The 25,067-nt window shown below is 48.1% G+C and overlaps 1 protein-coding gene across 1 annotated transcript in view; it reads right to left on the minus strand.

The window, feature by feature from the left end:
- Positions 1 to 20,235, minus strand: part of CMTM7 (CKLF like MARVEL transmembrane domain containing 7) — a 43,886-nt gene extending 23,651 nt beyond the window's left edge. The window contains exon 1 of the mRNA XM_037890371.2: positions 19,687 to 20,235. Within this exon, the coding sequence (XP_037746299.1) occupies positions 19,687 to 19,836 (150 nt within the window). The 5' untranslated portion in view covers positions 19,837 to 20,235. The remainder of the gene's footprint in view (positions 1 to 19,686) is intronic.
- Between the last annotated feature and the right edge of the window lie 4,832 nt (positions 20,236 to 25,067).

Raw genomic sequence — 25,067 nt, forward strand, 5'->3', positions numbered from 1 at the left:
TCTGGAGAGAAACTTCACAGGAAGCCAAGGTTAACAGGCGGGGCTGAGGGGTGGAAGTGAACCCTCTGGGAGATTTCTAGCTATTTTACAGGATTCTGGTGAAATACAAACAGAATATAAACAAGATAGCTCCTTCTCTGTTCTGGCTCCAACCAGCAACCTGTTTTTTCCCCAAAAGTAGTCTAGTCCCTAAGGTCTGTTCTACACTACAGACCTATATTGATAAAACTACATTGCTCAGGGGTGTGAAAAATCCACATCCCTGAGCACAGTTATACCAACCTAACCCCCTGTGCAGACAGCGCTATGTCGGTGGGAGGGCTTCTTCTGCTGACATAACTACCGTGGGTCAGGGAGGTGGATTTAGCCGATGGGAGAGTTCTCTCCCATCGGCTTAGAGCATCTTTGTTAAAGCGCTACAGCTGTGCCAATGCAGCATTTTAAGTGTAGAATGGCCCTCAGATTATCTGCCTAAAAAGGTATAGCAGAGCCTAATTAACGAGGGCCATGTCTACACTAAAGAGTTAAGTCGACAAGTTATGCCAATGATCATAAACTGCTATAATTACATCGTTTGTGCATGTTCACACAATGATCCTTGTATCGGTGGAGCACATCCACAGTTGGTGCTTTAGCACTGAAAGAGAGCAGTGCACTGTGGGTAGCTATCCCACTGAGCATCTCTCCACCTCCTGCAGCTAGGAGTTCTGGGAACGGATCACTGTGTATCATGGGTGCGGGCTCATGATGTAGTCTTCTCCATCCCATCATTCCATGGGCTTCCGACTATGCTCTTTCACACCATTTTTCAACAGACCCTGTAAACTGTGCACCTGCCATCTCTGTCTGAAAGCATGGATCCTGTTCAGTGCTCTCCAATCTTGCAATAAGTGTTATGAACACAACGCAGCTGATCCTGTAGTATTTCATGAGCTGCAAATATGAACAGGAATGTGCAGTGCCTGCCCTGCTGTGTGCCATGGAAAGAAACAATTCCAGATTGCTTTTGGCTTTCATGGAGCAGCTGCAGATGGTGAACCATTGCTACTGGGCTTGGGAAACAAGCAGAGTGGTGGAATTGCATCGTTATGCAGGTATGGAATGAAGAGCAGTAGATTCAGAACTTTCAGATGCCCAAAGCCACCTTCCTGGAACTGTGTGAAGAGCTGACCCCTGCCCTCTGGCACAAGGACGCCAAAATGAGAGCTGCCCTCCTGCTGGAGAAGTGAGCAAAGATTGCTGTGTGGAAGCTGGTAACTCCAGACTGCTACCGGTCAGTCACAAATCAGTTTGAAGCTGGAAAGTCCACGAGGGGGTGCAGTCACACAAGCATGCAGAGCCATTAATCTCATCCTGGTACGAAGGACTGTGACTCTTGGCAACGTGTGGGAAATAGTGGATAGCTTTGCAGCAAAGGGATTCCATAACTGAGGCGGGGGAATAAATGGCACACATATCCCAATTTTGGCCCCAGACCATCTTGCGACTACTTCTCCATGGTAATGCAGGCACTGGTAGATCACCGGGGTCGTTTCGCATTTGGCAGATTAAAGAGTCGCTGGCACTGCCTTTTTGGCAGGTTAGACCTCAGTGAGGACAATACTCCCATGGTCATAGCAGCTTGCTGTGCTCTGCATAACATTTGTGAAGCCAAGGGGGAAAAGTATCCATGGGGTGGAGCATCGAGGCAGATCACCTGGTGGCTGATTTTGAGCAGCCAGATACCAGGGCTATTAGAGGGACTCAATGGGGAGCTATGCGAATCAGGGAGGCTCTAAAGCAGCATTTTGACAATGACCCCCAGTGATATGTGTTTCTGTAATGCATCCAGCCAGGCATTGTTTACTTGCCTCTTTGAATGACCCTTGTAATGCTTGGTGCCAGAGCATTCATTGTAGTCTGAAAAAGTGCCGATTGCCACCGTGTATGAATTCCAGCAACAACCACCGTGTGTAGGACACAAATAAAGATTCATTTTATTTGAAAGAGTATACTTTTATTACACAGCAACACATAGATTTCCATTTCTTACAAGGGACATGACACTGAGGAGGTTCTCAAAGCTGTGTGTAAGTCCAGCTTTCATTCTGAAACCTGTCCCTAGGGGTGGAGCGCAAGGGGTACTGTGACAGACCGGGAACTTACAACGAATGTGTGTGAGGAGTTTGAGGAAGGCACGGAATGCAGTTCTGTTTGGGGTGCAGGGGGAATTGAGCACGAATGTGTTCTGACTACAACACAATCAGGGACCTTAGCACATCCGTTTAGTCCTCCTGCCCCCCTATCATAAACTTCTGCCCGTTTCCTCTCCTGGTTATCCATTTTTAATTTTTCATTTATTGTCTCTCTGCATGCTCTGTGATCGCGATCTGCAGCATCAGATGATTGCAGCACCTCTTTAAACATGTCCGTCTTACTCCTCCTGGTTCACCTCCTTATCTGCTGGAGGCACTCCACCAGTGTGTAGGAGATGTCCCTCAAAGGCACATCTGCAGAAGCTCGAGAAACAACAAACAGAAGCAGTATTGAGTGCACTCACAGCCTTGAATCATAACAGCGAAATACACTTCTTTCTCACTGTCCCTTGGCAAGCACACAACTTGGCAAATGCCCTAAACATGGTGAGTTCACCCCAGGGTGGAGAAACGGGCAAGATGGGGCGAAGGGTCTGGGTGGTTAACAAAGGGAATCACAACAAGCGCCATGGGGCCCTATTATAAATTCAGGCACCATTTTCCATAGGCGGGGGTGATCAAAGCCGATGTCTCACTCCTGAGGGTAACTGAGGATGCCAGGGTGCATTTCCTGTATGCATGCGGCTTCAGAAGTTCCTGCAGCAGTAATTGCTGATTAGAGGAGTAAAATTGCCTACAGTGAGGGAAGAAACAAAGCAACTCTGCCAAGGAACGGTCAGCAGAGGATTGTAGAGTACCTCCAGGAAAGTTTCCTAGAGATCTCTATGGAGCACTTCTGTGAAATTCCGGTCTGCATTAATCAACTTTTCCACAGGGCCTCCACTGCATAGCTGCATAAGGGAATGGGAAGCAAACACAAACAGTGCCAGGCTTATTAATTCTATCCCTTATCCCACTTCTAACATATAACAAAATAAAGGAAAGCTCTACCTCATGGCACCATGCAATATTATATCAAAATGAATACTTACCAGAGCTCCCCTCTCCTGCATCAGGCACGGACTATTGTGACTGGCTAGACCCCTCCAGAGTCAAAAAGAAGTCCTGACTTGCCACGTTACTGAACACATCCTCCTCCAACTCTACTTCCTCATCCAACACTTCATCCTGAGGGTTGACTCCGCTGGCCACTGCCTCCAGCCCCGCCGAAGTATCCACAGGGCTCTTGGTGGTGGAGTTGGGGTTGTTGCCGAGGATGGCGTACAGCTCCTTGTCGAAACGGTATGTTTTTGGTGCTACACCAGAGTGACGGTTGGCCCTCCTTGCATTCTGATATGACTGCCTCAGCTCCTTGATCTTAGCATGGCACTGCTGCATGTCCCTTTTATACCCCTTCTCCAACGTGCCATGAGCAATCTGCCCATAGGTATCAAACTTCCTACAGCTGGAGCAGAGCTGCAACTGCAGAGCCTCCTCTCCCCCCAGACCCAGGAGATCCAACAACTCCAGTGTACCCCAGGCAGAAGCATGTTTGGGAGTCAGCATGGTAGGCTGGGAAGATGCGATGTGAGCTGTTCAGGCCGAGCAAACAGGAAGTGGAATTTCAAAAATTCCTGGGCCATTAAAGGGAGCATGCCTGTGTACCTGGCCGCAGGGCAGCGGAGTTCAAACTGCTGACCAGAGTGGTCACAATGGGCATTGTGGGAGACCTCCACACCTCCTGGAGACCACTTAGTGTGACATAAGCAAGTGCAGTGTCTACACCAACACTGTATTGCTCTAACTTTGTAGCAAAAAGCTCTATGCCTCTCATCCAGGTGATTTTATGATGTTGGTGTAGCAGGAGAGTTAAATTGGCAGGAGGAACATTGCAGCGTGAATATCTCCACTGTTTTGTTGATGAAAGCTGATTTTTGTCAACAAAACTGTGTAGCGTACACAAGGCCTAGGAGTGCCTCCCTGACCAACTCTGAAAGCCCTTGCAGGGATTTAATTAAAAACCCGCACCCATTTTGTTTGGCAGAACATCCCCATCTAAGGGTATTAGTGAAGCGGAGTGCACCATGACTACAAGGGGGCTCTGTAACATGTGTAAGCCATGTCACATAAATCACGATCTACTCTTAGGGGCTGTCTACATTACAAAATCTTACCACGTATGAATGTGACTGGAAGCACTAGAGTAGAGGTGATGTGGCAGAGTATGGCAACAACTACAGCAAGTCACGTTGGGTATTATATCATCTAGTTCTGGTAAGATTGGGACCAAGGTTTAATCACAACTAGATAATGGTGAATAGGATTTGTCTTGATCTACACTGTCGAAAGCCATGGTCAGTATCACATCTAGCTAGAATGCTTAGTCATATTCTGATCATTTCTTTTTTAAACACAGATAAGCTCTCAGTGAATACAGTCTCATCTCAAGTGTAGTGTGGTCACTTTCTCATTTGCCCATCATGTAGCTTAGTGTATTCAGAAATTTTCCTTTCACACCTACTGTTACTTTACACTAAATTCCTTTTGGATCATGATTAGACCTGAGGGCTATTTTCAAGAGTGCAGCAGCCATGGAACACAGTAAAGAATGTATCTGAAAGGATGGGTTTTATTTTATAGAAAGGATACACTTATTGAGATCTGATTTCCTAGTCTTTATCTGAAGTGATGAATCTATGGCAGTGACTGATAAATGAAGGGATACCAAAAAGAGGAGAGTGAATGCACTGCTTTGGGACTGGTTACACGAGAGTTAAACACTACCAAGAACCATGCACATTCTGCCACATCCAGTATTCACAGCAATTTTGCTTACTTCTATTTTAAAATGGTGATTGTAAAGCTAACTTCCGGTAATTTAAAGGTGTTAAGGAAACCACTACCAATATATCCCACTGCCTCTTCAATCATGCAAAACAAATGGCCCAGGTGATGTATTGACTTTCAAGGCTTGGTTTCCTTTCCTTTTTTTTTTTTAAATGCACTCTTTAGCCTTTGTCTGATCATTTCTAATATGGTTTCCTGTACACTAGCATGCAATGAGGCTGCCAATTAGCAGCAATATTACAGGTGTTATTGGGTGGATCAGCTGCACAATGCCAGCTGGCTTTAATTCACACTACTCTCTTTGGGTATGTAGAGATTACCCACCACACACATTTACAACAGAGATTACGAAATGCAACTTTAATTTATTTAAATTTTAACCCTAAAGGTAATTCCAATAATTTAATAGCAGCCTACAAAATGTATTGGAGTCAATACCTCAACCTCTGCAGTAGCGTAATTACTAGTCTCCTTTTACAAAAAGTAGATCAGAATTGAGGAAAAAAATTAGAAACAGTAAGTGTACAAGACTTCCAGTCTACACAAGGAGCAGAGTGGATCAAAACTTTTCTTTGTCCTGCCATCAAACACTTGATGGTGTGCGACTTGGCTAAGAAGTTTAAATGCAAGGGTCCATATGGGGATTCTTGTACAGCAGATACACATGAAAATACTGATGACTAGGCCAGAGATAAAAAACCCACAACTTCGGGAAACTGTTTCTTTTAGTTACTGAATTTGTTATTCCTTCCTCAAGTCCTCCTACATTCTCTGGGTCCCCATCCCTGGAGGTCAATGATGAGTATAAAGGTGTGCAGGAATGCCTCAACATTAATCCTGGCTGTTACCGTTCAGCAGATGCCATCCAGGTTCCAATCAGCAGGTCTGTGCTCTGGTTGCCCATCCTGGACCACAGAGAACAGAACATTAGCCGGCTTTAAAAGGGCCAAAGTTTCAAGCATGGTGAAGGATTTGACTCTCCCTGTCCAGTGCAGTGGAGTATGAGAGTGGCCTAGCCCAACCTCAAACAGAACTGAAATCAGTTAGCTACTTCAACGTGTATATTCAGTCTTGATCTGAAAATGTAATTGTATTGTTGACAAACCCATTCTCTCTCTCGGTTATTGTCAAGGCTAATGGTTTGTCACACAGTCATGGGGTGAGGTCACCTGCACTTGGAGTTTTCTTATGTTTACTCTATAACTTGTGACTTTTGCTGCCCCCACCACCCAGCTCAGACTCTTTATATATAGTTTACAATTTCAAACCTCTGATGACTATTAGTTCTACAGGTAACATTTTCCATGTTTTCTGATATTGGCTATATCAAAAAGTTATTTTATTCAAAAGTTAAATTAAGTATAAGCATAATGATACATGTAGGTACATAGTCCTTCTGGCAAAACCTGTAAACTTATTATTGCCTTGGAGAAGAACTATAGATGGACATGACAGCAGCATAAGCAAAGTTAGAAACACGTTATGTACCAAGGATCAAAAGACAGGTTTAATGTCTCAACATTTTGGCACATCTTCAAATCCCTCTACCCCCCTGTAGAGTACAGGGAACAGAACTACCTGCTGTGCGGCAAAGTCACTTATATTTTGTTGGAAAGAATTAGAAGATTTATTTCAATCACCTCCAAGAATAGAAAAAAACATGTACATCTCAAGGCCAAGATTTAAATTATAGATTGAGTGGCTCTAAGCAAGTCGTTCAACACAGCAATGTTTAGTTCTGTGTGATTGAGTGATTAGGATTTCCTTTTACTACATGGATGGAAAAGCAGTATTTCCTGCTGACCTTTCCCTTCAAAAGATGCTATGCCTGATTACAGCTTAAGATTTCAGGAGGCCTAACCAAGATAATATAGGGAGCATCAGAAGTGCATGCAAAGCTCATGAGAATATTTTGTAATTAGTTACTCATTTTAGCAGTTCCACTTGTGTGAGTACATACAATACTACAGCTAATTATTTCAGAAGAGACAAAGAAAGAAATCACACTGGGAACAGGAACAGTAAGGGACTTGAACAATGCTACAGTTAGCAGCAAAAGCAGGAGTAGAATCCAGATCTCCTAACCTCCCAAATCTGTGCCTTAACCAGAAGGCCCTCCCTTTCTCTCTCTTCATTTAGGTGCTTTTCTATCTGTTATTGCTAGCTTTCCCTTTTTGACATCCCTTTGTAACCAGAAACAACAACAAAATCATAAACCATACTGATGGAACGAAGAAAAATGAATCTAATAGGAGAACCAAAAGGGAATTCTACAGTCCTCTCTCTTTTGAACTTGTTTGCCTTTTAAAAAATAAATAAATAAATAAAGTGCTCAGATACCATGCTCCTCACAGTACAGATAACTAAACAAGAAGAGTTTTCTGACATCTCTTTTTATTACATGAGTAAACACACTCTCTCTCTCTCTCTCACACACACACCCTCTTCTGTGCAGATCAGCCTGCTAGCTTCAGCATCTCCTACCCCCTTTAAAAGCAAGTAGCTCTGCATAGAAAGCTGTGTGTGTAATAGACAGCCTGCAAATAAATGGTCACTGGGTTCAGATACAGAAAACTTTCACACTTTATATTTTTGTCAATAGACACAAGGTCTCTGTCCAGAGGAACTTATAATCTAACTTGTTTAATTTTCAGTCACTGAAGTTATTTTTATGATAAATAACTCTTGAACCAGGATGGAAATTTCAAATGAGGATTTTCATGATATCTAGCACCCAGAAGCAAAGGCCTGATCCTGTGTGGTGCTTGATAATGAATGAGGCAGGGTACTGCAGAAAGAGAAAGGACAGCCTCATGGTTAATGATGTTGGACGCTGCCTGAGGAACTGGATTCTATCCCTCCTTCTGCCATAAAGTTCCTGTGTGATGCTAGACATGTTGCTTATGCCAAACTTTTCACAGATGGTTACTAATTGTGAGTGCCTCATTTTCTGATTGCCTGACTCCAGGACCAACCTTATGCATGGGCAAACTGGGCGAAAGCCCAGGGCATCATTATAAACAGGCGCCTCTGGAGGAGGGATGCCCCTCCCCCCTGCAGCTCCTGCCTGCTGCCTTGGAGCCACCCCTGGCCAGCTGCTTCTGGGAGCTTCCTGTCTGCTGTAAGGAGGAATGGAAGGAGGGGGGAGTGGGGGCTCTGATGTCAGGGTGTCCCCTGCCCTCATGTACCCCATCTCCACAGAGCGAGGGGGGCATGCGGGGCCAGGGCTCATCAAGAGAGGGACAGAGCTGCTGGCAGATGCTGTTGCTGTGTCTGAAAGAGCTTTCATTCAGGCTGGTGAGTGTCACTCTCTTAAAGGGGCACAGCTCACACACTCCCCCAGACCACACACACTGTCTCTTTCACATACACATCCCAACATATACTTATACTGTTGTTGTTACTTCCTGCAATGCATATATATTCTATGTAATTTTATTCTTTCCAAGTGCTGTTATTTTAGTTTTTTGACTGCTTACATTTAATTCTTTGAGTAGTGAGTTCTAAAATGCCTAACCTGTCCTGGCTGGAGTAATTATCATTATTACTTTTTATTATCATATTGTGATAATACAATCAAATAATAGCATCCTCCTAGAATGTAACTTTAGCTTGTACTAACCTTAGTGGTGCCAGTTTAAAAAAACATTAGCTAAACGCACAGCTTTAGACACCGGGCAGATGAAGGTTGCTTATTTTCAAATGTATTTTTAGTTACATCGGTAAAATAACTTCAAATTTGCATGAAAATAAACGCAGTTTCAACTATGATACCAATAGCAATTATGGAGTCAAATATTAATGAGTCACATACATGATTGTGATTGGTAAACATAACATATAGAGTAGATAATGGCAGTAATACAGTGGGTCTGTTAGAGAAAGTAAGCAGATTTTATTAATTTTTATTTATCTCTACTAAAGATAGTATACAAAGTATCAGATGTGTCTTTCTGATATCTGCGTTAAAGCTCCAGAACTGATACCTCAAGGTTTGGGATTAGGAATATCTTGCTGTATTATCTCCTGATTGTTTTAAATTTACATATAAACTTTAAACGTGGCTTTAACTGGAGTTTGTATATATTTTTCTTTCTTTATATAACAATTAGATACAGTGCTTCTGTCAGCTAATTCCTAAGTTATTATCTGCAAAAACTCTAGAGTGTTCAGGTGCCTAAGTAGTCCCTAGAATCATGGCTAAAGTTTCCTCCCAGCCCCCCAAAATCTGAAATGGTGCCCCGGGTATGACAGTGCAAAGCGCCCCTTAAGCCACATGCCAAGCACCAGGCACCACAAGCCACAGCAGCAGCACAGAAGGGTGGCAATATACCATATACCATGCCACCCTTACTTTTGCGGTGGTGTTGCCTTCAGAGCTTGGTGCCTGGCTAGCACCCGCCAGCATCACGCTGCCCTGCCAGTGCTTAATTTGTGCCAGTGCTGAACTCTAGCCTCCGGTATCTCTTTCAATACAAATTAAACACTGGGGGAGGCAGTGGGGCCAAAAGGTGATGGGGGTGGAAAATCCCAGGGAGTCTATGGGGGCCAGAAGCGATGGGGGGGCGCCAAAATACAAGTTCGCCCAGGGTGCCATTTTCCCTAAGGCCGGCCCTGCTTAAGACAGTGGGGTCTGATTTGCAGAAGTCCTGAATAGTGTGCAGTTATTAAGGCCAGAGGACCATATACTGAATGAGGAGAAATCAAAATATTTAATAGTTGCTCATTAAGTAAGCATCATCCATCCTGTGCACTGAATGAGACAGCAGTCCTATGAGAAAAATAGAATGTGATCACATAATTAAAGACTGTCAGTGGACACACAGAAGGGGGCTGAATCAACATTGTACAAACTTCCTTAACTCTGGCATTTCCTAACTTTTGAGTGCTTGACTTTGCAAACTTAATGTTCTCTTAACATAGCTTTTGTGTGTGTGTGTAAATTACACACACATACCCCCTACAATTTTCAGGGCACGTTATAGTAAAGTTATAAACCAAACTAAGATTACTTTTATTAGAATTAGAGGGTGCCTTGTTCACAGTTCAAATATCAAGCACATAATTGCTTTTGTCAAGACAAAATTTGGAAACTACATGTCTACACAACAGGAAAGCTAAGTCTTTTGTTATTGCATTAGTGCTTTTCCAAGTAGTTAAAAAGGAAGCTGTCAGGCCACTTTTTTTATTGGTTTTATTATTTTTTACCTCAGGATTGTTTGTAAAACTCTTCCAGAACCTTGAAAAGATAATTTTGTTCCCTGTCCATTTTGTTCTTTTCCATCTAGTAAACACACTGATTTTTTTTTCCTGGTTCAGACTGAGCTGAAAATATCATCAATGTTTTTAGCTTAAGCACAACTTCAGTTTAGTGTCTCTTATCATTCTACAACAGGTTTTGTCTGCTCAGGAACATCACCACTGTCATGGGAATAATAGCCTTGATTCTGGGTTGGGGCCAAGCTCAGTTTGACTTTGCTCAGAGGGGAGTGCTGTCTGCCACCTTTACACTATATCTCAGATTCTATAGCAGGGGTCGGCAACCTATGGCATGCGTGCCAAAGATGGCACACGAGCCAATTTTTAATGGCACGCTGCTGCCAGCTGAGTCCCAGCCACCGGCCCCGCTCAGCCCGCTGCTAAACCCAGGCCGGGACTGCAGCAGGCAGTAGTGTGCCATTAAAAATCCCCCCTCCCCGGCCCCCGCTGCTGCAGAGCAGGCAAGCTCCCCCCTCCCCCGCCTCTTCCCCTTGAAGTTCCTGCCCCTCCTCCTCTCCCTCCCTGGCCGATCAGCTGATGGCCCTTGCGAGGGAGGGGGAGAAGCGGAGAAGTGGGGAGGGGCCTTGGGGAAGGGGGGTGGAATCAGGGCATATCTCCTCCAGCCCCCTGCCATAGGCTGCTCTGGGCAGGGGGCTGGGAGCACCCCCACGACCCCAACCCACACCCCCAGCCCCCTGCCCTGAGCCCTGCACCCCCCCACACACACACCCAGCCCTCTGCCCTGAGCCCTGCACCCCCCCACACACACACCCAGCCCTCTGCCCTGAGCCCTGCACCCCCCCCACACACACCCAGCCCTCTGCCCTGAGCCCTGCAACCCCCCCACACACACCCAGCCCTCTGCCCTGAGCCCTGCAACCCCCCCCACACACACCCAGCCCTCTGCCCTGAGCCCTGCAACCCCCCCACACACACACCCAGCCCTCTGCCCTTAGCCCTGCACCCCCCCACACACACACCCAGCCCTCTGCCCTGAGCCCTGCACCCCCCCACACACAGACCCAGCCCTCTGCCCTGAGCCCTGCACCCCCCCACACACAGACCCAGCCCTCTGCCCTGAGCCCTGCACCCCCACACACACACACCCAGCCCTCTGCCCTGAGCCCTGCACCCCCACACACACACACCCAGCCCTCTGCCCTGAGCCCTGCACCCCCCCACACACACACCCAGCCCTCTGCCCTGAGCCCTGCACCCGCCCCCCACACACACCCAGCCCTCTGCCCTGAACCCTGCACCCCCCCACACACACACACCCAGGCCTCTGCCCTGAGCCCTGCACCCCCCCACACACACACCCAGGCCTCTGCCCTGAGCCCTGCACCCCCACACACACACACCCAGGCCTCTGCCCTGAGCCCTGCACCCCCCCCACACACACACCCAGGCCTCTGCCCTGAGCCCTGCACCCCCCCACACACACACCCAGCCCTCTGCTCTGAGCCCTGCACCCCCCCACACACACACACCCAGGCCTCTGCCCTGAGTCCTGCACCCCCCCCCACACACACCCAGGCCTCTGCCCTGAGCCCTGCTCCCCCCCACACACACACCCAGCCCTCTGCCCTGAGCCCTGCACCCCCCCCCACACACAGCCAGGCCTCTCCCCTGAGCCCTGCACCCCCCCCCCACACACACCCAGGCCTCTGCCCTGAGCCCTGCACCCCCCCCCACATACACCCAGGTCTCTGCCCTGAGCCCTGCACCCCCCCACACACACACCCCGAGCCCTCTGCCCTGAGCCCTGCACCCCCCCACACACACACCGAGCCCTCTGCCCTGAGCCCTGCACCTCCCCCCCCCACACCCAGCCCTCTGCCCTGAGCCCTGCACCTCCCCCCCCCACACCCAGCCCTCTGCCCTGAGCCCTGCACCTCCCCCCCCCACACACACACCCAGGCCTCTGCCCTGAGCCCTGCACCCCCCCCCACATACACCCAGGCCTCTGCCCTGAGCCCTGCACCTCCCCCCACACACACACCCAGCCCTCTGCCCTGAGCCCTGCACACCCCCCCCACACACCCAGCCCTCTGCCCTGAGCCCTGCACCTCACCCCCCACACACAGCCAGCCCTCTGCCCTGAGCCCTGCACCCCCCCACACACACACCCAGCCCTCTGCCCTGAGCCCTGCACCCCCCCACACACACACCCAGCCCTCTGCCCTGAGCCCTGCACCCCCACACACACACACCCAGCCCTCTGCCCTGAGCCCTGCACCCCCCCACACACACACCCAGCCCTCTGCCCTGACCCTTACACCCCCCCACACACACACCCAGCCCTCTGCCCTGACCCTTACACCCCCCTCACGCACACACCCAGCCCTCTGCCCTGACCCTTACACCCCCCCCACGCACACACCCAGGCCTCTGCCCTGAGCCCTGCACCTCCCCCCACACACACACCCAGCCCTCTGCCCTGAGCCCTGCACCCCCCCACACACACACCCAGCCCTCTGCCCTGAGCCCTGCACCCCCCCACACACACACCCAGCCCTCTGCCCTGAGCCCTGCACCTCACCCCCCACACACAGCCAGCCCTCTGCCCTGAGCCCTGCACCCCCCCACACACACACCCAGCCCTCTGCCCTGAGCCCTGCACCCCCCACACACACACCCAGCCCTCTGCCCTGACCCTTACACCCCCTCACGCACACACCCAGCCCTCTGCCCTGACCCTTACACCCCCCCCACGCACACACCCAGCCCTCTGCCCTGACCCTTACACCCCCTCCACGCACACACCCAGCCCTCTGCCCTGAGCCCTGCACCCCGCCACACACACACCCAGCCCTCTGCCCTGACCCATACACCCCCCCCACGCACACACCCAGCCCTCTGCCCTGACCCTTACACCCCCCCCACGCACACACCCAGCCCTCTGCCCTGACCCTTACACCCCCCCCCACGCACACACCCAGCCCTCTGCCCTGACCCTTACACCCCCCTCACGCACACACCCAGCCCTCTGCCCTGAGCCCTGCACCCCACTCTCACACACCCAGCCTCCTTCCCTGACCCCTGCACCCCCCCGACCCCAGCCCTGACTCCAGTACCGCCCACACATACCCAGTCCCCCCACAGCCTATGCCCTGACTCCTGCACCCCCCTCATATACCCAGACCCCTGCCCTGACTCCTGCACCCCCCCACACATACCCAGGCCCCTCACACCCCATGTCTTGACTCTTGCACCCCCCACATTCCCACCCTCACCCTGAGCACCAAATGGGAGCTCCTGCACCCCTCCCCCGCACCTTCCCATCTGCACCCCTTGCACCAAATGGGAGCTGCCGAGGTAAGCACTCCATACTCAAACCCCAACCCTGAGCCCCCTCTCTCATTCTAGCTCCTGGCCAGACCCTACACCCCAACCTGCCAGCCTGCTCCTTCACCCCCAGCCCTGTGCTCAGTGCACTCCCACCCTTAACTCAGTGCAGAGAGAGGAAGAGAATGGGCTAGAACCAGGGAGAAGGTAGGTACCCACTCTATGTGGGAAGGGCCGGGATCCCAGACCGGCAGCGGGCTGAACGGGGCCGGCAGCCGGAACCCTGGCTGGCAGGAGCCAGAGGACTGAACCCCAGACCGGCAGTGGGCTGAGCCGCTCATCCCACTGCCAGTCTAGGGTCCCGGCTGCCAGCCCCGCTCAGCCCGCTGCCGGTCTGGGGTTCTGGGTGCCAGCCCCTTGCCAGCTACTGTCCCAGCCGCAGGCCCCTCAGCCTGCTGCCGGCCTAGGTGAACGGAACCCCAGGCTGGCAGCGGGCTGAGCGGGCCGGCGGTGTAAGATCAACATTTTAATTTAATTTTAAATGAAGCTTCTTAAACATTTTGAAAACCTTGTTTACTTTACATACGACAATAGCTTAGTTATATAATATACAGACATATATAGAGAGACCTTCTAAAAAACATTAAAATGTATTACTGGCATGCGAAACCTTAAAGTGAATAAATGCAGACTCGGGACACCACTTCTGAAAGGTTGCTGACCCCTGCTCTATAGGCAGCTTGGGAACAGAGCTGTCCCTGGCGTAAACCAGGGTGGCCCCAAGGACTATACTAATTTATGCTATGTTACTATGGCCTTTCTTCCACCCTTGGTGCACCACACTCTAGCATACCCCTGCACCATGGAGCTTTGTGATGGTAGTGCAATCAGAGCCATTCCACTGGCCCTACACAACTGAGGAATCCCCTTACACTGGTTTTATACTAGCTTTGCTGCCCACCAAGCTGGCATACATGGGCTGCCACGGAGGCCAAAATCTGGCCCCGTGTCTGTAGCCTCCTTTAGACAAATGACAGGAAATGCGGGATAGGTGCCTTGAGGTTATTGCAAATGAAACAGAGCAGCACTAGCACAGACATGGGGCAAACGTTCAGGGTTCTTCAATAAAAACCGTCATGGTTAGCATGGAGCACTGAAGAGCTTACACTCAAAACGGTTTTGCCAACCTGATTCAGTTACAAACGGTTCATCTCTCTAGTGTAGAGACACCCTGTGAGCATACTGCTGCTACAGAACCAGCTGGGGAACACAACAGTGTTGTGTGTGTGAATTGAACATAGTCACTTTTTTAAAAGATGTCTTGGCAATTTTGAGCTGTAAAAAAAAATAAAATCCAGCGATTTAGAATGTGAGCTATTTCCCCACAATCAAGTTATAAGCTGCTTTTTTCATGATTAACTTTTGGATATAAACTTCTACGAAAGGGACATCATCAGTATGGAATTTGGTCACTTTTAAAAGACTAGAGTCCCCTTCTCAACACTTCTGGTTTTACAATCACATGCTCATATTTAAAAAAAAAGGGTTTCTCTCTTTCCTGTTGATATGTAAAAGGCCCCACAAAAAATGACAGAGGAAACTGACTAGTTTACCATATATGAGAAACCATGAAACTGACTATAAACTGTGAAACTGACTATAAAAAAAACACTGTCAAGTGCACTAAGTAAACAAACTGAAAAATAGAGAAATATTTCCCCCCTTACTCTCTTTCATTTATATCAATTTTAAACCCTGATCCTGAAAGATCAGACACATGGGCAGATCCCAGGGACCCCATGCAGACACAAGGGCCACCCATGAATATAAACTTACAGGATCAGGGCCTAAAATGTTACACGTAATACTCATAAGGTAAAACATTTTCAAGAAGTATATTTCTGTTGAATGTCCCTTTAAACAACAAAAATCTAGGACCCCACTATACAATGTTTGTTCCCTCTTTGGAGCTGTAATTCTTTTGCAAGGTTAGAGAAATTATACAGTGGAAAAGTATCACAATCTCCAGTAATCTTATAGACGGGAAACACACTTTTGTTACTTCCTATTTCAGTCCAGGTTAACCACCACAGATGACCATGAGTGCTTTGAGACAACTAGCAGAATAATCCTTTATCTTCAAATTGACTGCAAGCCATCAGTCACAACAATGTAATAATATTCAGATTGCCAATCAGGCTTTCAAACCTCTATTAAACCTAATCTTGGTTTGTTTTAAAATCTTTGACAGAAAGCAACAGCTGAAAAAAGTATACGTGGCAGAGAGATGCCATAAAGAGGTCCCTCTTCTCTTTCCTGTGCGTGATGACTTTCAGCACATTCAGTTGATGTACTAGAATTATTTCTAATTATTTTATGTATATATATTAAAGAGACACTATCATCTTAAAAAAAACTACTTCTCTCTGAATTTTTCCTCGCTAGTGTTACAAGGAGCATCTAAGGTTACTGTATATTAAAAATGAAAGTAAACATTTCTGTGGATAAAAAGTAAACAAAATGAAAAGGAGAGAAAAGAGTGACTGGGCAAGCAGGGACATGGCCAGGGCTGTGTTTTCACTACATAAATGTGAGCATTCAGCGGGCCAGTCAGTGGGAGTACACATCGTATACCTTCAAAAAGGATACAGCAAGTGCTGCTAGTAAGCATGGTGCTCCCAGAGGGCATTACACCCATCTTTGGCCTCCACTGGCATAACACTTCAATCACTGACAGACTGCTACTCTACCAGCATTGTAATTTATACCTGTATAATTAATTAAGAAATGTATATCGCTCTCCACTGTCTACAGTACTTTACAAACTCAGGTCCCAGTCCTGTAAAAATTTACTATAGCGTGAATTAATTGGCATGATGAATAATTTCATGGACACAATGGGACTATTTTATGAGATGAGATAATAGGACTTAAAAAAAATTTAGCAGAGAATATTTCATCGGCTGCAGTTGCTCATTCAGAACCAGATTGTTCTGGTTATTTCTAACCCTAGTACAGGGGTTGGCAACCTTCGGCACGTGGCCCATCAGGGTAATCTGCCGGTGGGCTGCGAGACATTTCGTTTACATTGACTGTCTGCAGGCACAGCCCCCTGCAGTTCCCACTGGCCACGGTTCACCACCCCTAGCCAATGGGAGCTGCAGGAAGCAGCGCAAGGACGTGCTGGCTGACGCTTCTTGCAGCTTCCATTGACCGGGAACAGCAAACCACAGCCACTGGGAGCTGCAGGGGGCCATGCCTGCAGATGGTCAACGTAAAGAAACTGTCTCGCAGCCCGCCAGCGGATTACCCTGATGGGCCATGTGCCGAAAGTTGCTGACCCCAGCCCTGGTAAGTAATCTTTCAACTTTTTACGGAACTGATTCAAGTTTATTTAGCACCAAGACACCACTTCAGGAAGAGACTCAATTGTCCAAAGCTCAATGGATTCCTGAGGTCACCTCTACTGCTCACACTAACAGTGAAGCTGATAAGCAAATAGTCTGAATGAAATGGAAACAGCTCATCCTCACGATTTGCCCGGAAGCCAACCAATCTTTCTTTAAGAGTCCAAGAGTAATAAATGACACCACTTTCAGTCCAAGAAGGTTTGCTGCTTATTGTTAAAGTCACTGCAGCAAACTGACTGCTTTAATTCTGATAGTCTCAGCCACTATACACTATGATAATACTCAAAGAATGTCATGTCCTGTGAATAACCCCCACTATCAGTGTTTGGGAAAAACAAGCCAAAGAAAAGAGTGCACTAGAGAACAGATATTATCCAGGTTTCAGAGTGGTAGCCGTGTTAGTCTGTATCAGCAAAAATGAGGAGGAGTACTTGTGGCACCTTAGAGACTAACAAATTTATTTGGGCATAAGCTTTCATGGGTTAGAATCCACTTCATCAGATGCATTTTATACATCTTAAACAGTGACCCCAAATCATTGTGGGAGAGGACTTTGGAGTTCAGTGAACAAGGTATGATACTCACTGAATTCATATATGCCCACTAATGTTCAGTTACCTGTCTCAAAATAGAATCATAGAAAATAGAAACTAGGACTGGAAGGGGCTTCAAGAGGTCATCTAGTCCATCCCCCTGCACTGAAGCATCCCTGATAGGAGTTTGTTTAACCTGAGTTACAGGTTGCAATTTTCAAAGGCAACTAATGGATTAAGCTACATAACTCCCACTGAAATTAATGGGAGTTGTGATGTTAAATTCTCAAATTACTTCTGAAAATCAAACTCACTGGTTTGACTTCATTCTGTCATGACATGGGACATTACAGTTCTTAGCTTTTACTTTGAATTCAGCACTGTGTTTTTCAGCAAGTCACTTCATCTCCTAAAAACTTATTCTAGCCAAGTTGTTAGGTGGAACATAAAACACTGTTCATACATGTTGCTATTCTAGGTACATAATCTGAATACGACTTTGTATCATATGCTTTAGAAAAATCGAAAAGACTGTTTTAACTGACAGTAAATTTGAGTTTCACAAGAACAAGATGTCTTTCTGTCCTTTATAAAACCAAGAATAAAAATTCACAAAATATCCTGTAGTTTAAGTAATAACCCAGGCGAATCAATAACAAACACAAATTTATTTCCAAATATGTAAAAGAGTAACTAAAAAAAATCCCTCATCATCTGAGCTAAATTTACAGCTGAATGCCTAGGAACAAGAATTCTGTAAAAGGGTTGGCCACAGTGGGGTCCTGGTTCATGACTGGGTTTCTAGGTGCCACAAAAATGCAATTTAACAACAGTAACAGTAAGTGCCCCAAATGGTTTTCTCCATGTCCAAGGGAGGTTGAGGATCTATGGAATGAGGCACAGGATTCCAGAACCCATCCTGTGGTGCTCAGAATCCAGACCCAAACAGGACTACCCTGCAGAGTGTGTGAACCACACAGCAGTATGTAATTTGAGAGGCTTCGGATTTTTAAATGCAACAGAACATTTCTAGTGACCATCCAAAGGAGGCAATTAAGGGGTCAGAGAAGGAGCAGCCAGCTATGTGGCCAAGAGATGCTTCTCCTGCTACATAGAATTATAGAAGTGTAGGACTGGAAGAGACCTCAAGAGGTCATTTAGTCCAGTCCCATGCACTCCACTAGGTAAAGCAGGACTAGGTAAATGCAGGACTACTGGGTGTTTGTTTAACCTGTTCTTAAAAGTCTCCAATGATGGAGATTGCACAACTTCCCCAGGCAATTTTTCCAGTGCTTAACCACCTTGACAGGAATAGGAAAATTCCTAATGTCCAACCTAAACCTCCCTTGCTGGAATTTAAGCACATTTCTTTTTGTCCTACCTTCAGAGATTAACAAGAACAATTTTTTATCCTCCTCCTTGCAGCAAACTTTTATGTACTTGAAAACTGTTATCATGTCCCCCCCCCCCTTCTCCTCTTTTCCAGACTAAACAAACATAGGAATTTCAATTTTTCCTCATAGATCATGTTTTCTAAACCTTTAAACATTTTTGTTACTCTCTTCTGCACTTTCTCCTATTTTTTCACATCTTTCCTGAAAGGTGGCCCCCAAAAGTGGATGCAATAGGTCAGCTGAGACATTATCAGCCCGGAGTGGAGCAGAAGAATTACTTTGCACCTCGCAGAGACACTCCTGCCGATACATTCCAGAACTATGTTGACTTTTTTGTTTTGTTTTGTTTTTTGCAACAGTGTTACACTGTTGATTCATATTTAGCTTGTGATCCCCTGTAACCCCAGATCCCTTTCCGTAGTACTCCTGCCTAAGCAGTCAGTTCCCATTTTGCACGTTGGCAATTGTAGGGTAGCTAGGGATGTGACTTATTGCATTTATACTCTCCAGCCCACAGTAAAAGTCAGTCCCCGGGCTCAGGAAGAAACTTCCCCCAGCGGCTGCTCGTTCCGGGTTTCTTGCCCTCGCCTCGGAGGCTGGGCCAGGGGGAGGCCAGGGGACTAGAAACCACGCAGGCAGGGGAGGCGAGGGGCCCCAGCTGAGCCCAGCCAGAGCGGAGCTGCAGTCGCAGGGCTCGGCACGGGGACAGCAGGGGCCGCCCGGCCCGCAGGAGGCGAGAGGGGGGAACATGGCGCCTCCCTCGGGATGCTCCGCGGGGACCGAGCTTGCTGGCTGGGTCCCTCCTGGGGGCTGCTGCTCCCCTGGCCGGGCCCCTTCTTACCATCTGGGCGACCTTCAGCATGGCCGAGCAGGAGCGGGCGTAGCCGCCGTCCAGCAGCCCGGGCTCCGGCGCCGGGGGCGGCGGGCAAGAGGAGCTGCCGGGGGCCCCGCTGCTGGCGCCGGTGCGGATCACCCGGGCCCCGTGAGACATCGCGCCCCGCTCCGCGCTCAAGCGGCGGCGGCTCAGTCCTCCTGGCGGCTGGCTCCGGGGCTGGTCAGCCCCAAGAGGGCGGGGCGGGAGGGCAGGAGGCAGAGCAGCGCGCCCCGCCCTTCAGCCGGGGGTGCGGGGGCTTTGGGTTAAGGGGGCGGGCGCAGCGGCCGCGCAGACAGCGCCCGAGCGGGGCAGGGCGCGCAAGGCTGAAGGCGGGAGAGCTGGCTGCGAGCTGGGATATTCCAGCGACACGAAGGTTCCAGCCCTAAACAGGAGTCGGACAGAGACAGACACATGGACGGGACATTTGCTTGGCTTTCAAAATGAACGCCCCTCCCCAGCCCTCAGAAAGGAGGGAGGGAAGGGGAGACCCTGCGGCGTCCCCATCCGCACACACCTGCCGGCAGGCCCCTCATGTGACAATTACCACCGCAGGAACCCCCGCCCCCCCAAACCCAGGCCTTGAGTCTCTTGGGAGAGGCCCATGGGTGTGTGCCAGGGCTGAGATACAGCGGGCTGAGCCCCAGATACATGAGTGGGGGATGGACAATAAGATACAATAAAAGAGGATCCCTTGTTGTGTCTCTCTGTTATTTATAAGCCTCATCCTACCAGTACTTCTTGCCAGCCACTCAAAGCACTTTGCAATTGGCATGAGCACTGGGAGGGGTTTTATCATTGCCATTTTCCAGATTGGGAAACTAAGGCCTGCTCTCCACCAGAAAGTTAGCTCAACCTTAGCTGCCTGGCATCAACCTAGTTGTGCCTGTGTCTACACTTACATTTGTCTCCCAGGCCCCTTTACAGCAATACAGTAACACCACGTCCTGGAGTAGTGTTGAGCCATGGGCGATGTTCCAAGGTCAACACAGCAAGAGTGCAGACATGGTGGGACCTGTGTCAACCCTAACAGTGCTTCAGCAGCTGTCCCACAAAGTTTGACACTGATTGGTCTGGTTACAATTGTGAACTCCACTGCCCAGAGGTCACGGAGACTGGAAGCTCCCCCCCACAGCACCCACTAATTTTTTTAATGCCTATTCTTGGTTGTCCAGCTTGGTGAGCACACCTAGCACTACTCCATGGTTGACTGCAACTGCCATGCCAACCATGCCAGCTACGTGCTCCAGATGCACTCTGGCCTGGAGTAGACAGGAGCTATTGGATGTGGACTTGTGGGAAGAAGAGGCTGTGCAGGCACAGCTATGGACCAGATGTAGAAATGTGCATGTTTATAAACAGATTGTAGGGGGCATGCAGGAGAAGGGGCATGACAGGGATCAGCAGCAGTGTCACATGAAAGTGAAGGAACATATCAGGCATATCAGAAAGCCAGAGAGGTGAACAGTCCAGCTGGTACCAAATCAACTACCTGCCTATTTTACAAAGAGCTGCCTGCCATACTTGGTGGAGACCCCATCAACACCCTGTAGACCACTATGGATACCTCCCAGGATCATGACACACAGACACCTGCCGTGAACAGCGAGGACAATGAGAAGAGGAGGAGGAGGATGGGGAACATGTGACTCGGGAGGGTCCAGGACTGCCTGTTTGAGTCTCCACTACAGTACAGTCCATTGGGGCAGTCAATCACAGGTGAACCTGATGCAGGGGAAGGAGCCTTGAGTAAGGGCGTAAATGTATTTTCTACTACAAGAATATACTGATGGCACCCCCAACTTAACAGGACACAGCTATTGACTTTTCATTAATATACTCATACTAGAAGAGGTAGCGGTACAGCAAAAAAAGGTAGAGTTGTTATCTGCTTTTCATTCCTCTGTACAGTTAGGTGGGGTGGGGGGCATGTGGAGCAGTTTGTTTATGTACACAGGGATGTCTCTTGAACCCCCCTGAGAGATCTCAAAGAAACTTTCATGGAGGTACTCAGCAATCCTCTCCCAGAAGGTTTCTACGGATAGCAACTTTGTTTCTTCTTGAGTGGAAGGACACTTTTCCATGCTAGTTAGTGAGAACTTTATCAGACACCATTGCAATAAACAGCCTAGTGTCATAATACGGGCCTCCTGGGCAGCTTCGGGACAGCAGCTGTGTTCTCTTGTGCCTTTGTTATCCTCAGGAGTGAGATATCAGCTAAAATCACCACGACCTGTGGAAAATGGTGCCAATATTGTGTGCCATTGCATGAAACTATGAGTACAGGGCAACAAGGCAATTCCCTCCTCATTTCCCTCACTCCTGGCAGCCGATACTCACCATAGCTGGTGCTATGAGCGGTGCTGTGCACAAGCACGCTGAAGCAGAAGTGTCAATAAGCATGTCTTGTTTAAAACTGTAGGGGAGCAAGGGAAGGGAGTTCTGAACCTTAACTTTCACTTTTCATTGTGACTATACAAACAATGGTACCTCTGCATGCTTTAGCTGTAGCTGCTTCCATTATGGCCTTGAGGGATTTCCCCTACATGGCTGCAGAATGCCTGAGTCAGTTACAAAAGAAGAAGAGTAGATTCAGGATGACATGTTCAGGGAGATCCTGCAAGCCAGGGGTGCATCAGACTAGGAGCAGAGGGCCTGAATATTGCAGCCTACATAGAGAAGGAAAGAGCAGAGAAGAGAAAGGCACAGGAGTCTCAGCAGGAAGAGGCGAGGGAGATGCACAGGACATAATGGGGTTTCTCCAGCAGCAAACACAGAGGCTGCAGGATCTTGTGGACCTACAGGTTCAACTATCACAGGCTCGTCTCCCTTTGCAGTCTAAGGATAACTCCCCTACAGAACTTCCCTACACCCCCCTTTCAACATTCCATGTGGCATTAGGGGCCACATCCCTACACCTGCCACCCCACAGCAGGGGGACAGTAAGGACAACCACAGCTTCACATACACTGACCTATGAGAGCCACGTTGCTGTACGTGTCACTAAAATGTACGAGTGTTCTGTCCCCTTGTTAAGTTCTGTTCTACTGATTTATTAAGTTTCTAATGTATTTGCTTTTAACTTGCACAGACTTATTTTTTGCAGTGTTTTTGTCACTCAATAAAATTCTATTTGGAAAATAATTAATCTTTATTAGTTCCCACTATATGCTGCAGAGTACTTAGTGGACTGAAATCACCCACTGACTTGTTATTGTACAGTGTGACACAATTAACAGGATCAGTGACAAACAGTATAATAATCATAAACATACAAGCACCACAAAATTGGTAGGTGCATTAACAGTGTTACATTCATAGATGTACACCAAGTACCACACATTTCTTAACAGGCCCCAAAACTGCAGGGCCACAGTCCACCACAATCCATTACTGTGGCTCACTATTAAAGCCTCCTTGAGGCATATGACACTGCACTGAGCTCTTCTAACAGCCTTATGTCTGGCTGCTCATACTCAATAGAAAGCCACCAAGGTCGCAGATTTCCCCTCTTTGGTTCACAGATATTAGGCAGGACACAGCAGACAGCTGTAACGTTAGGATGTTTTTTCCACTGAGGTCCAGTCTTGTGAGTAAACAACACCAGCATTCCTTCACTTTACCATTCAACTGTCATTCTGCACCTGCTGAGCTGGTCATTGAATCTTTCGTTGGCGCTATCAAGGTCTCCGGCTTATGTCTTCCAGAGCCAGGAGAGCAAGGGGTAGGTTGGGTCCCCAGGATCACTAGTGGCATTTCAACATAGACGATGGTAATCTGCCAGTCAAGAAAGTCCTTGCTTGTAGCTTTCTGAACCATCATGGATTCTTAAAGATGCACGAGTCAAGCACTTTCCCTCGCCAGCCAAGACTGATGTTGGTGAAGCACCCCCAGTGATCGACCAACGCTTGCATAACCACAGAATAGTAGCCTTTCTGTTGATATACTCTTAGGCAAGGTGGTCTATTGCCCCACCACAGTTCAGGAACGCCATTGCTGCAAATCCATCCACTATGTCCTGCACATTGCCAAGAATCACAGTTCTGCCTAGCAGGAGATGATTAATGACCTTGCATACATGCATGACAACAGCCACCACAGTGGATTTTCCAACTCCAAAATGATTTCTCACTGACCTGTAGCAATCCAGGGTTGCAAGTTTCCACAGTGCAATCCCCCCTTGCTTCTCCACTGTTAGTGCAGCTCTCAGTTTGATGTCCCTGTGCTGGAGAGCTGTGGCAAGCTCAGTATGTGGCCTTGCACATCCAGAAGTTCTGCAGCCATTGCTTGTCATCCCAAACCTGCACTATGATGTGATCCCACCAGTCAGTGATTGTTTCTCAGGTGCAGAAGTGGTGCTCCACCCTCTGCAGCTGCTCCATGAACACCCCCACTGACCTTGAATTGGTTGTTGCTATGTCCCACAGACATCTGACCTCCATGAAATCAGCATGTTCCCCGCTGATTTGGTTCTTCTTGCAGCTCTGAAAATACTGGAGGAGAGCATGTCCTGTGCTTGCAACACTCCTGACAATAGCGTCAGAGATGGTGGACAGCAAGGAGGGCAGCACAGGGTTTTGTGTTTTTGTAAAAGGTGCAACAATTATGGGATATGGATGACATTATGGGATGGAGAAAGTTGCCTGCTAGGAAGTTGACCCCTTACTCCCAGTCACCCCTACATGACTCTTTTCTGTCCCAGCATACATAGCCAAAACTTCCCAAAAGACAGTGCACTGGACAGTGGCAGGTTTTGGATGGATCACCAAGTGCACATGGCACACTGTGTTATATGTTGAAATTATATTCTTGCAGTGAGGGTGCTCTCAATATTTTACTTGAAACTTAGTTTCCGGTAATACTGTAACTTCTCATGGAAGACTAATGCTAACAAAAAAGCACACTTTCTGATTCATGTATTGTTATTCACAGAACAAATGAGTTTGGAAAATGGAGGCATTAGCGTTAAATGGTCACAGAAACCAATAAAATGCTCAAATGATTGTAACACCCACACAGCTGGAATGAATTCATGCAGAAAGTCTAGCAAAGCTCAAAAGAGGAAACTATACATTTCCTCATGTTTAAAAATACATGCTTGTTTTTCTTTTTTTGAATACATTTTCTGTGTGATTCATCACAATATGTTATCTGGTTTGGAAAGACAGACATACCCCAGAAAAGGAAACAGCCAGTCTCTCTGCATGGCATATGCCAGGGGTGGCCACCCTGTGGCTCCGGAGCCACATGCAGCTCTTCAGAAGTTAACATGCGGCTTCTTGTATAGGCACCAACTCCAGAGCTGGAGCTACAGGTGCCAACTTTCCAATATGCCGGGGGGTGCTCACTGT

This window comes from Chelonia mydas, chromosome 2 (genome assembly GCF_015237465.2).
Source record: "Chelonia mydas isolate rCheMyd1 chromosome 2, rCheMyd1.pri.v2, whole genome shotgun sequence".
Lineage (NCBI taxonomy): Eukaryota > Metazoa > Chordata > Testudines > Cheloniidae > Chelonia > Chelonia mydas.